The following is a 13,550-nucleotide window of genomic DNA, read 5'->3' as shown; positions in this document are numbered from 1 at the left end:
TACAATCCTAGGAGTAAGTGTTATTAACAGCACCCTTCTGGCTACACTCAATCAAAGCAACAGCCCGGCACTCTGCGGGCAGCCTGTTCTAGCTGCCAAATGTTTGCTGAGTGGCCGCTAATGATGATGATAAAGGCTATGGGCTACTGGTGTTGGCTCTGGGCCAGCCACCTGCTAATCTTTGTCCAGCTGACACTCTGGGGGAGGTGCTGCCATTTGCCCGGTTTTACAGGTGAGGAGAGTCAGTCAGGATCTCCTGGCACAGGGTCAGGGCTCACACTACATCACCTGACACCCATCCAGCAACCTCACTTCATCAGCCGGCTGAGGCAGGGTGGCAGGAGCTGGGGGAGCCAGACAGAAAGAGAAGTCTTCCCTTTCTTTTTTTTTTTTTTTTTTTTTTTTTAAAGATTTGTTTATTTATTATATATAAGTACACTGTAGCTGTCTTCAGATACACCAGAAGAGGGAATTGAATCTCTTTACAGATGGTTGTGAGCCACCATGTGGTTGCTGGGAATTGAACTCATGACCTCTGGAAGAGCAGTCGGGTGCTCTTAACCGCTGAGCCATCTCTCCAGCCCAAGTCTTCCCTTTCAAACCACCGAGGCAGCTGCTGGAGACAAGCACCCACAGGAGGTGTCCACAGAGGCCCTGACCTTCCTGATGCTGCGATCCTTTGATACAGTCCCTCATGTTGTGGTGACCCGCTCTCCAACCATAAAATTATTTTTGTTGAAGAGAGAAGACCCACCTTGAATGTGGATGTCCCCACCCCGTGAGCTGGAGTCCCAAACTGAATAACTAATTTTGCTACTGTCGTGAATTATAATGTTAGTATCCGTGTTTTTTGGACGGTCTTAGGTGACCCCTGTGAAAGGATCATTCAACCCCAACCCCCACAGGAGTTGCAACACAGGTTGAGAATCTCTGACCTATATAGGCTGCTGCAGCCTATAGGGTTCTATATAGGGTTCAGGCAGTGAAGAGGCCAGTGTCTGTAGGACAACTGGCTCAATTCTGTCTCTATAGCAGAGAATTGAAAGGAAATGACTACGCTGGCCATATCCTAATAAAATCATATTTATAAATAAGGTTCTGGTGAGATTTGGTGTATAGGGGAGGGGCTGCTTGTTAGGGGCTTGGCCCACCAGGGAGGGCTTCCTGGAGGAGATGGTTCCGGAGAGCAGCCCAGCCTGCTGTTAGGTCTTACAAGGCACTAGGAGAAAAGCTCTTTATTTGTGGTTCTATTTGCAGAGCCTGCTTGTTCAGCACAAGGACTTTGGGGTAGCTTTTGATCCTCTGCACAGGAAGCTCCTAGACCTCCAAGCCAGGATCCAAGCAGAGAAAGGGCTTCAGCGGGACCTTCCTGGAAAGCAGGTCCAGCTCCTAAGGTTGCAGGTGAGGAGTGGTTGTCACCTGGTGTCTGCTTGAAAGCTCCCCCTGCTGGTGGTTTGGGTCCATTACTGCAGGGATGACGGGTCTCAGTGGAATCTGTTCATTTGGTCGGCAGTTCTGGCTGGACTGTTAGTGCGTGCGCTAACACGCACACGAAGCTGCTGAGTCTTGAGTCTAACACAGCGACAAGCAGTTCTTTTGGGCTCTGAAGCCTGAGGAGCGGTCAGGAAGCAGAGAGCAGTAAATGTTGGCTCTCAGTTTGTTTCTCCTTTTGGGACTCCAGCTCCTGGGGTGGTGCCATCCACAGTGGATGTAGCTAATCGTGTTTGGAAGCTCTCTCATAGATAGACCCATCAGAGGTTTCTCGTAGATGATAAAGTTCTAGTCAGATAGGTGATAAAGATTAACTGTCGTAGGAACTATTCTTGGTTGAGTCTGGAGACTTTTGGTTGAATAAACCAATTTTGAGATTAGGAAGATATGTTTTATATCACGGGCAGACTGCATGCAGGCTGGTCACTAGCAATCACTGGTTGACTGAGGAGCTTAACTGGTTTTTATCATGCACATGACACCATGTTTATTGTTTTAAACCCAAGTACGGTTCCTGCATGAGCTGACAGCATTCTCTGGAAAACATTAACTGTGGTATACAATTGAGTCTTTAATACCAAAGTAGGTATAATTCCTCATAACAACCAATGGTCACCAAGCGAGGGTCCAGACGCAAGTTTCCTTCCCAAGATGCTGTCTGGTATCTTTCCTATAGTTTATTTTTATAGTGCCCCAGGATATTTGTGTCTGAATTTTAAAGTTTCATTTGCCCTGAAAAGAAATCTATTGGACCACCCAAGCGATCAGCCACTGATAGAGGGAACTTGCTATCCTGGGAACCCAACTCAGCCCCTACCCTACTGGGCCTCCGGGATGGAGGGTCTTTGGGATGGAGGGGCCTCTGGGATGGAGGGAAGGTTTCCTAGCTCACTTGTTTTTCTATCACAGGGGCTGCAGGAGGAGGGGCTGGATCTGGGGACACAGATCGAGGCTGTGAGATCTCTTGCCCAGGGGAACTCTAAGTACCAGCACAAGGTAGACCAGATCTCCTCTGACCAGCAAGCCCTGCAGAGGTCCCTGGAGGTAAGGGGCCAGTGATGGGCCTGAGCAGTGAGGCCCAGCTCCTAGACTCCTACAATCCTGGTCCTTTCTCCTTATCCAACCTTCCTTTCTTCTCATCCTCATTTCTGTGGCCTCTGACAGTCGAGCAGTTCCTGTGTGCTGGCTGCTGTTCTGGTTCTCATGGTGGACGCGTGTGCCGACAGACAAGGGCTCTCCCTGCCTTCCGGGGATTGGGTGGGTGAATCAGCAAGTGGGCGAGTGAAGCCAGGGTTCCACATTGTGATGAAGGCCACGGATGGAGAACAGAAATGATAGCCTTGTCCCAACACCTTGGTGGGTACACAGTTCTCATATGTGTCCCCCCAGCCCTGGTGACTTCAGAGCCTTGTCTGCAGCGCCCTCTAGTGGCGCCATGAGCACTTTCTGGTGCACAGGCTTGATCCTACTCCCTGCAGACGCTTGTTCAGAACCCCAGTCATTTTTCACAGTCGACTGAGACAAATAGTAATAGAGGGTCCAGGTTCCCTACACATCCGGATCTACACAGGCCTGGGTCTTCCTCTTGTTTCAAGCCTCATGGAGTTCAAGTTGATCCCTGAAAGTGCAGCTGAAGAAAAAAAATCAACACTAGGCTAACTTCTAGCCCTGGACACCCTGTTTCCATCGGAAACATCCTCGTTACCACCCTGGAGCTAATAGGTGGACACATCACTCTCTTGGGCAGTTTAGAAATGTCTAGAATAGAAAGAAATTCTAGATAAAATAGATAGATAAAAACTTCATTGAACCAAAGCAAAGTCCTTGGTTCACAGTGAAGCCAGTACCCTTGTTGGAACTTCAAAGACCTCTTTGCACTGTGTATAGTGTTAGACCCCCAATCCCAGGGCATTGAGAAAGGAAGGGAAGGAGACAATTCTGTCTCCTCCTTCCATGTGGGAGCATCTATCACACTTACATTGTGTCTTAGTTAGGGCTTTGCTGCTGTGAACAGACACCATGACCAAGGCAACTCTCATAAGGACAACATTTAATTGGGGCTGGCTTACAGGTTCAGAGGTTCAGTCCATTATCATCCAAGGTGGAAACAAGGCAGAATCCAGGCAGGCATGGTGTGGGAGGAGCTGAGAGTTCTACATCTTCTTCTGAAGGCTGCTAGCAGAACACTGGCTTCCAGGCAGTTAGGACGAGGCCCACACACACAGTGACACACTTACTCCAACAAGCCACACCTCCCAATAGCAACTCCCTGGGCCAAGCACAAACAAGCCATGACACATTGTCTGTTAGTTTTGGCACCAGGCTCGGCCCCAAACACTTCTCCAGGAGTCTGCAGGAAACATGATGCCATACGCAGGGCCTGTGGCATCCACAGCTCATCCCCCAAGTAGCACCTTCTGTCTGGTTGAAATCACCAATTCCATTCAGTACGCAGCATCTGTGGTCTCAGGGGTAAAGGAGGGGAATGGAGAGATAGGACACTGTCCCCACCTTCTAGAAGGCAACAGAGCCCACAAATGTTAGTTCCGAAAAATATATCCAAATGATGAGCTAGGAGATTCATTAGAGGACACGTTTACCAAGTGTCATCAGAGGTCGCAAGATGGTGACCTCCCAGCATGCTTCTGGAGAGGGAAACTGTCCTTCTTCATTCAGACATTCAGGGCTTGTTAAATCTGGTGACAGCCGCAGCCGGGTCACCTTCATGTCCTGTCATCACCATGACCAAGTATCTGATAAAGGCAGCATGAGGAAAGAGAGGGTTGCTTTGGTCCACAGGTCCAGCATGTTTCGGGGAACCTCGGTGGCCAGACCTTGAAGCAGCCAGTCTCACCTGGCTTTTGTCAGAAAGTATTGAACAAGGAACTCTGGAGTCCTAGGCAGCCCAGGCTGGCCTAAAACTGCTTCCAGTTTTCTCCTTTTTCCTGCAGTTTTGGAGCCAGGCCCACAGAGTGGTGCAGCTCACATTGCGGTGGAGTTTCTCACCTCAACTAACAAACCTAGGCAACCCTTCAGAGACACGGCCAGAGGTTTGTTCCTGTGGCGATTCTAGATCTCGTCAAGTTGACAAACAAGATTAACTGTCACATATCCACAGGGAGAGAGCTCCTGTGCCAGAGGCCACAGGCCCTTGGATAGGAAGCTGTTGTGGTCAGTTAGTCACTGTTGGTACCCTGACCCTGGTACTACGGACTCAGAGAAGTGGGGTTTGGAAAATGTCTGAGGTTATATTTGACGGGGTTGTTGAAGGCAGATGCAGAACGTGGGGTGTTGAACCCTTCTTTGGACTGTATCTGATTACAACTCTGTGACTTTATGGACTTTTCAAGTCCCTTGGCAGGGGCCTGGCATCTGTATCTCTACCAGTGGTTTTGTTTTGTTGTTTTGTTTTGAGATATATATATATATATATATATATATATATATATATATATATATATATATGGAGATAGGTCTTTGGGAGCCCAGCACAGAAGCATGAGGCCTTCAGAGTAATGCTGTGAGAATAGTGGCCACAGGCTAGAGTATAAATGGCCCTGGTGGGTTGAAAAGGGGGCTCAGAGTCCCAGGCAAGAGGCCAGAAGCACGGAGAGTGGCTGTCCTTCTGAGGACAGTGACCAGCCTTCTTGAAGACAGAGGAGAGAAAGGCTGGTCATTCAGACTTCTGAGAAACTGATAGGCCCAGGAAAAGAGAAGGGGTGGGGAGAGGTAACTTTGCAAACCTTTATGTAGAGTTGTAATTAGATATAGAAAAGAAATCATGTTGCCTTAGCTACACTAATCTTAAAGAACAAACAGATCCCATGTGAGCACCTCCAGACCAAACCTAGGGTGATACCAGTGTCCCCCATAAACCTACCAGTGTCCCCCAGAAACTGTCCCTCACTTGCCCTGGAAGAGAGCTGAACTTCAGAGCCCCACCTTCACACAAGCAGATTTTCCCACAGCGCTGCAGAGGGTCACGGGCTGTTCACTGTTTTAAAGGCTAGTTTTATTTATTCTTTGACAATTTCATACATGTATACAATGTATCTTATCATATCTGCCCCGTTCCCCTCCTCCTCCTGAACCCTCCCCAACATGTCCCTGCCTTCATGACCTCTTACTTTGTCACTATCCACTGAGTAGTTAGTGCTGCCCATATGGGAAGGCCGTGGTTCATCCAGTAGAACATGGGCAGCCTACGAGAGGCCATATCTCCAAAGAAAAAATGACTCCTCCTCCCCCAGCACCCTTCAAACTGGCAACAGCCCGTTGTTAGGGGCGGGGTCTCCTGAGCCCCTCCCTTGTCCCACTGTAGTATAAACTGGCTTGGCTTTGCACAGATAATTGCAGTTGAGTATACCAGCTGTGTCCTGTCGCATCATTCTTTCACCCATCTTCCCTGATCATCCCTAATCCTTGAGGGGGAGGGTAACTTAGTCACTGTCCTATAGCTATGAAGAGACATCATGGCCAAGGCAACTCTTATAAAAGAAAGCATTTTATTGGGGTCTGGCTTACAGTTCCAGAGACTAGTCCAAAATCATCATGGTAGGGAGCATGGCGACACATAGGCAGGCGTGGTGCCGGAGCAGTAGCTGGGAGCTACCTTCTGATCTATATACAGCAGGCAGAGAGAGGTGGGGAGGGAGGGAGGGAGGGAGCGTGGGAGAGAGAGAGAGACAGAGAGGGGGGGGCTGAGCTTTTGAAATGTCATAACCCATCCCAAGTCACACCTCCTCCAACAAGGACACACCTTCTCCAACAAGGACATGCCCACTCCAACAAGGACACGCCTCCTCCAACAAGGACACGCCCACTCTAACAAGGACACACCTTCTCCAACAAATGCACACCTCTTAATCTTTCAAATCACTTCAAACTGGGGAACAATACATGAACCTGTAGTAGCCACTTTCATTCAAACCACCACAGGGGTTTGATATCAATATTCCATTCAGGACTGAGCACTCAACCCTAACTTAAGCTCCGTACTTTGATCAGTTTTACTCTTCAGTAACTTCTGGAGCTGTTCCCGCTGCTGTAGAACATTCTGTGGAGCCGATGTCTACCATAAACTTTTCCACCCTAACCCCCATGCTGATCGAATTAGGACTTTACATACACCAGGCCAGGGCTCTACCACCGAGCTATGTCCCATGTTGCCCATTTTACTTTTGTGGATGGCTTCTGATTTGGGGCAATGACAGGTGATAGTGTGCATGTGCCTTTTAGAGACAACATTTCGGTCTTCTGGGAGGCAGGAGGCCACAGCTGGATCAGATGCTACATCTGTGCCCAGCCCTACCAAATTCCTACCTCTGGTTTTCCCAGGTTCACAGAGCACCCCAGTAAGTGGGAGCCCCACTCTCACCTATACTTGGGAGTCTCTGTGGAAACAAGACAGGCTCAGAGCTGTTTAGGGCAGAATTGGTCTGTACCATGTAGAGGGGAAGACTGGCCTGTAAGGTTTCTGATGGGGTAAATAGAAGGTAAAGCCAGTCTAGGCACCTTGCAGAATTGGGGTGGCACCCAGAGTCTACCTCAAGGAGCATTCAGGGGAAGGATTGTGGGAGGGAGTGACCAGGAGAGGGGGCAGTGAGTGGGATGTAAAGTGAATAAGTTAAAGAAATTAAATTAAAAAGAAGAAGCAGCAGCATTCAGATCTCCCGGTCCCTCTCCCTATACCCCAGGACCTTGTGGACAGGTGCCAGCAGAATGTACGGGAACACTGTACCTTCAGTCACAGGCTGTTGGAGCTCCAGCTGTGGATCACCATGGCCACACAGACGTTGGAGTCACACCAAGGGGATATGCGTCTGTGGGATGCAGAGTCCCAAGAGGCTGGACTCGAGGTAAGGTGCTGATTCATTCTCTCAGCCATGTGCCCGGAAAGCATTCAGGATGACCTCATATAGGGGCACAGAGACTCCCCCAAGTCAGTGCCTCACATCTGTATGTGTGTGTGTGCGTGTGTGTGTGTGTGTGTGTGTGTGTGTGCGCACGTGTGTGTGTGTGTGTGTGTGTGTGTATACACTCACTCATGTTTCCCATAGAGGCTGCTGTCTGAAATCCCAGAGAAAGAGGTCCAGCTCTCCCTGCTCCAAGCACTGGGCCAGCTTGTGATGAAGAAGTCTTCTCCAGAAGGGGCAGCCGTGGTCCAGGAGGAGCTGAGGAAGCTGATGGAGTCTTGGCAGGCCTTGCGACTGCTAGAGGAGAGCATGCTGAGGTGAGAGCCTTCTTTGCTCCCCACTATGTCCCAGACAATACCTTCTTACCTCCTGGGGTCCCTAGAGCAGATGGCTGTAGCTAGGGTGTGTGTGTCAGGCATGGAACCCGGAACCTGTAAGTACCTTCCGGGTATGATGAGGTGGGTGGGTTTAAAATAAGAGATGGCGGCATGAACAGGCCAATGAAGCCTTCTGATGGTCTCCAAAGGGGGCTGCTTTAGTGAATCCCAGCAGTTTCCTGTCCTTTTTTTTTTTTTTTTTTTTTTTTTTGGTTCTTTTTTTCGGAGCTGGGGACCGAACCCAGGGCCTTGCGCTTCCTAGGCAAGCGCTCTACCACTGAGCTAAATCCCCAACCCCTCCTGTCCTTCTTGATACCCCTGTCCTGTCGCTTTTCCTGGGACCGATGGATACTCATCACATGGCTATCCTGAGTAAGTATCTGTCTTCCCAGTCTCATGAGGAACGAGCAGCTGCAGAGGACGGAGGTGGACACGGGGAAGAAGCAGGTTTTCACCAACAACATCCCAAAGGCTGGCTTTCTCATCAACCCTCAGGATCCCATTCCCAGGAGACGGCATGGGGTGAGTCTGTCTCCCAGGCTTCAGGAGGAAGGTCAGATCCAATGTCAACCAAGGAAGTGGGGGTCTCCAGCACAGCTTCCTTCCTGCCCTGCATGCTTAGCTCATGGGATGTATCTGCTTTCTTGTTACGTTCCCCCGATGCGACCTCAGAAGCCAATTTCTGGAGGACTAAGGGTCTTGAGGGTCTGAGATCTAGAGGTCTCAGATCACACCAGAAGGTCATGAATATCCCTGGACAAGACTGGCCCTCATTTCTCTGAACCCCTGCAGAAGCTCATATTGGGAGAGGTTAAAGGAATTACTGCTGACCCCAGATAACAAACATATCAGCGATACAGGTCCTGACCCAGTAGCCTGATTCTGTTTGCTGACAAGCCCCAGCAAGTGGTCTGTGCACAGGGCTCTGGAACACAATATGAGAGACACGGGAGTGGAGTCCGGAAGTTAAGCAGGCTTTTAAAAGGTGCAGCCTTTGCTGGTGCTGGGCTGGATGTTATATGCAAATCTGGGGTGAGGAAGTCCATCTAGTGTTGATGAAATATGAACAGGAGAGGGAGGGAAGGGGAGGCATTGTCTTAGTTACTTTCCTGTTGCCATGACAAAACACCACAACCAAGGTAACTTATAAAAACAAAAGGTTTATTGAGGGCTCACAGTTCCAGAGCCTTAGAGTCCGTGACCGTCATGGCAGGGGGCATGGCGGCAGCAGGCAGGCCTGGTGCCAGAGCAGTAGCTAAGAGCTTACATCTTGATCCACAAGCATGAGTCAGAGAGCTAACAGGGACTGGCATAGGTTTTTAAAGCCTCAAAGTCCATCCGCATTGATACAGTTTCTCTAATAAGGCTACACTCTGAATTCTTCCTAAATATTTATACTACCTGGGAACCGAGCATCCAAATATATGAGTTTATAGGGACAGCTATCCTTCAATCCACCACAGGCATGTTCTCAGTAGAGGGGACAGCGCTTACGGAGACTGAGAGGGAGCTTAAGTTCAAGGGGCTGAGGTGCAGCTGCAGGCTGCAGCAGGGAGGAGGAGGGGGAGGAGGAGGAAGAAGATGGGGAGGGAAAGGGGGAGGAGGGGGAGAGAAGGGGGAGGAGGGGGAGAGAAAGGGGGAGGAGGGGGAGAGAAAGGGGAAGTAGAGGGGAGGCAGTTCAACCTTCAGGAGCCTGTAAACTGGAACCTGGGGCTCTCCAGCCATATTGGGGAAGAGGGAGGACCCACCAAGGGACAGGGAAGGAATTAGCTGGACTGGCTTTCATTTCACTCAGTCCACAACTCTACAAACATGGAGGGAAGGTGGCCACTGGGTAGGCATCTTGGTAAAGAAGGGTGATGACTTCTAGAACTTCAGAAGGGTGACGGAGAGGGATCCCCAGAGGTGATGGTGAGGGATGCTCTTGGCCCCTAAATGTGGATGACTAGAGACTGTTTCTCATCCCTCTGAGCTTCTCCCATGCCCCCTGAGTCTCCTGTCCTCACCTCTGGTCACATGCTTTCCTGCAGGTGAACCCACCAGAAGAACACGACCTCCATGAAGATCATCCCCAGCTCCTGAGGGAATTTGAACAGTGGCTACAGGCAGAAAACTCCAAGCTACTTAGAATCACCACAATGAGAACAGCCACAGCCAAGGACTTGAGGACCAGAGAGCTTAAGCTGCAGGTCTGTCTCAAGGAATAACCCTGAATGGTGTCCATGCTATCAGGATGTCCTCAGATGAAGGACGTCCTGATTTAATAGTAGTTTGTGGGCCATCCTGAGTCTAAGTAATGTTTTAAATTTTTTTGTTCAGATATTTAACTTCTCCTTGCACCTACCCATTCATGCATTCACACATCCATACATGAATCCATCCATCCTACTTTATATCTCTCTATTTCAAAACTATCACCACTGACTACTTTGCTCTGGTCAGCTGCCACTGTGTCATAAACCACCATGACAGTTGGGTTGCTTAAAACAAGAGCATAATTAACTCATGATTTTGATACTAGGTGATTTGAGCTCAGCCTTGTTTCTGACAGTTGTGGGGTCAAGACACATCTGCCGGGCTACCCGATCTTTTATCAGATGTGAGGCAGCTAGGTGGCTCTAACTGGAGGAGGGTTGAGAGTTGGTGGAGAGGAACTTGACATGGGCCATGACTGTCTCATTCTTGGGTGGGACAGCCCAGACTGCTTCAGGTGGCTGCAGACTGTCAGGAAGCCCACGGGAAGAGGCAAGGCCCTTGGGTGTCTCCATTTGGGACCAGTGTGCTAATGTCACATGCTAGTTCACACAGATTCTCCCGTGTTATACAAAGAAAGTCAGCAGGCCATCTGGGGTTCAAGGGAAGGGAAAACAGACTCCACTGCATGATGTAAGGTATTGTGGGGTGGGGAGTGGGGAATCGGACATCTGTTGTGTTCAGTCCACCACCACTCTCTCCTCTGTGCCGTCTGGCTAGTCACTGTCTTGGTCTGTTTCTGCTATAACGCTATACTATAATCCTATAACAAAATACTCCAGACAGAGCGATTTATAAGCAAGAATTTTACCTTCCAAAGGCCAGAAATTCCAAGTCCTAGAACTTTGCAAGGCTTCCTTGTTGTATCACAATATGACCCAAAGATCAGGAGGTCTAAAGAGTCAAAGGGGGAGGGGTCTTAAAAAGGCCTTCTTGTGACAGTATTAGTCCCACCCATCCCTGAGGATGTTAATCCCACCCTCAGATCAGGTCATCTCTCAAAGGTCCCATCCCCCAATACTGTCCACCTGAGTTTGGAATGGGGCAATCATTCAACCCATAGAAGTCACCAAACCCTTCTCAAGTCCATTTCTTGGATGCTTCCGTCGCTGTTCACCTGACCATGACAGCAGCCTCCTTTCTGGTGGGCCTTCTCCCAGGTCAAGACTCCGTCTGCAGCTAGCCATGACCCAACAGAATCACTAATGTGACCTTGACGCCCTTAGTATGACATTCAAACCTACGTCATTACACAGGACAGACCTCCCTCATCAAGCCCACTCTGCCTCTTCTCTCCTTTATTTGTGGGAAATCTCAGTCAGATGTTAGAGTCCACATTTCTTCTTACTTACCCTGCTCAGCAATCATTTGAGCTGCACTTGCAGTGTAGGTCTTTATGGAAAAAGTACCCGACAGTCTCTCTTAAAATATTAACTTTGCCTTGATACCTTTTCCTCCCTTTCTCAACTGTCATTGAAATCTACATCCCCCACACACTGTGTTTCTTTTACTTTGTTTGTGTATCTTTCACCTTTGACTCGGAATGTTGAATTCTGAATATTTTTTTCTGACTCATTTCCATTTGCTAGTTCTCTTACTAGCTGCGTCTTATTCGAGGTTATGTGTGTCTGTTAAGGTCTTAACGCTGGTTGTTGTAACGACCAGTTTTAAAAGTTCTACTCGGTTCCAGTTGGTCTGGTTGGTGACATTTTTGGCTTTAGTCACATCCTTGATGAAATGTTTAAGCTTGTTTTTTAATTCTTTGGACTGTAATCTACCGTAATTGCATTGACAAATAATTATGCTATCTCCAGGTTTCTAGGGGTATTTCTTTTTTTTTAAGATTTATTTATTTATTACATATAAGTACACTGTAGCTGTCTTCAGACACACCAGGAGAGGGCATCAGATCTCATTACAGATGGTTGTGAGCCACCATGTGGGTGCTGGGAATTGAACTCAGGACCTCTGGAAGAGCAATCAGTGCTCTTAACCACTGAGCCATCTCTCCAGCCCGGGTATTTCTGTTATATATTTTTGCTTTTCATTCTTGGGGTCGCATATTGTCATGTGGCTGCTTTTTGTCCTGAACAAAATATATATTAAGACTAATTTGGGACTTAGGATAATCTCTTCCAACAGAGATGATTTTGTTTGCTATTGTCAAAAAAAATGGGGGCTTTATGATTCTGGGACCGCTGAGTCCACGTTCAAGGGCCACAAACTCCAACTAAGCTATGAGTACACTCAAGGCCTGGATTCACTTACTCCGAGAACAATTCTGTGGGCATCTCATTACAAAGAGAATAGGCCCCTGCCTCTACCAGGCCCAGGTTTCGTCTTTCTTCGCCTTATCTTTGGGAGGCTTCGGAAGCTTCAGAGCTGATGTAATTTCCCCCTAGGTTGGCAAAAGTCCTAAGCAACAGGAGGTCTGGACAGAGGCCTCCCTTCTCAGGCCTCGTCCATGTCCAGGGCTTCTGTGGTGCTTTGACTTGGCTTGGGATTGAACCCAGGGCCTCCATCCAACGTGCTAGGCAAGTGCTCTGCCATGGAGCTGTTCCCACCGCCTTCCTCGGTCTTGTCCTTACTAGCTGTCCCTGTTTTTGTGAATCCATTGCTGGCTTTAAATGTTGCCCTGTGTTCTCAGTGCAAGGCTTAGCCCACAGAGGGAGCTGCATGAGTGTCTCTCCACCCTCCTCCCCACCCACTACTCCAGTCACATCAACAATGACTTCTGGTCCCATCCCACACTGTGGTGGGTGCTGAGTAGCTTAGCTAGAGCCCAAAGCTGGGATTGAAGCCCAGGCTCCAGCCTGTAGACCCCTCATCCACCCATACCACAGCATCTCTCAGAACTCCCGGAAGAGGAAGTGCCGCCCTATGGTCTACTTAGAAAAGGCTTACCCGACTGAGCATCAACTCTGGCAGTCTCAAATGCCAGCAGTGTCACCTCTCGGTGATCATTTCATCGTGATGATCGCCGTGACCAACTTCTCGTGGTCCCAGCTTGTCAGTGTTGAGAGTAACAACTGTGGTCAATGGACCTCATTGCTATTCCGTATGCTGGGCGTTCTCTGACATTCTGGATGCAAGGCTCTGTAGTCGAGAACAGTTGCTGCTCTTGGAGAGGACCTGGGTTTACTTCCTGGCATCCATGTGGTGGCTCAGAAAAAGCATAACTCCAGCTCCGAGGGATCTGATTCTCTCTCCTGATCTCTGTAGACACCAGGCACACTCAGGATGCACATGGATCCAGGCAGGCAAATGCCCATGCAGATAAAATAAATATACATAGGACCAATTTTTTTTTTTGGTTCTTTTTTTCGGAGCTGGGGACCGAACCCAGGGCCTTGCGCTTCCTAGGTAAGCGCTCTACCACTGAGCTAAATCCCCAGCCCCCATAGGACCAATTTTTAACAAGAACATTTTTATCTGCTTGTATGTCTGTGCCCTTGTGTGCCACATGTGTGCCTGGTGCCCTTGGAGACCAGAAGGAGGGCATCAGATTCCTTGG

At 49.0% G+C, this 13,550-nt stretch overlaps 1 protein-coding gene across 7 annotated transcripts in view; it reads left to right on the top strand.

Moving 5' to 3' along the window:
• Syne3 (spectrin repeat containing, nuclear envelope family member 3) overlaps positions 1-13,550 on the top strand; it is a 91,899-nt gene that overhangs the window by 58,074 nt on the left and 20,275 nt on the right. For 4 of the 7 annotated variants that reach the window (XM_039112110.2, XM_039112108.2, XM_063261793.1 and 1 more), the window contains exons 10-16: positions 1,258-1,401; positions 2,401-2,535; positions 4,443-4,541; positions 7,188-7,349; positions 7,551-7,723; positions 8,176-8,305; positions 9,814-9,972. In XM_039112110.2, coding sequence (XP_038968038.1) covers positions 1,258-1,401; positions 2,401-2,535; positions 4,443-4,541; positions 7,188-7,349; positions 7,551-7,723; positions 8,176-8,305; positions 9,814-9,972 — 1,002 coding nt within the window. Of the gene's footprint in view, positions 1-488; positions 1,174-1,257; positions 1,402-2,400; positions 2,536-4,442; positions 4,542-7,187; positions 7,350-7,550; positions 7,724-8,175; positions 8,306-9,813; positions 9,973-13,550 lie in introns of those variants that run through there. The other 3 variants (XM_039112111.2, NM_001106762.2, XM_063261794.1) reach the window with 2 other exon arrangements.

Source organism: Rattus norvegicus, chromosome 6 (assembly GCF_036323735.1).
Source record: "Rattus norvegicus strain BN/NHsdMcwi chromosome 6, GRCr8, whole genome shotgun sequence".
In the NCBI taxonomy this organism is placed as follows: Eukaryota; Metazoa; Chordata; class Mammalia; order Rodentia; family Muridae; genus Rattus; species Rattus norvegicus.
This window is presented reverse-complemented; position numbering and strand designations above follow the sequence as displayed.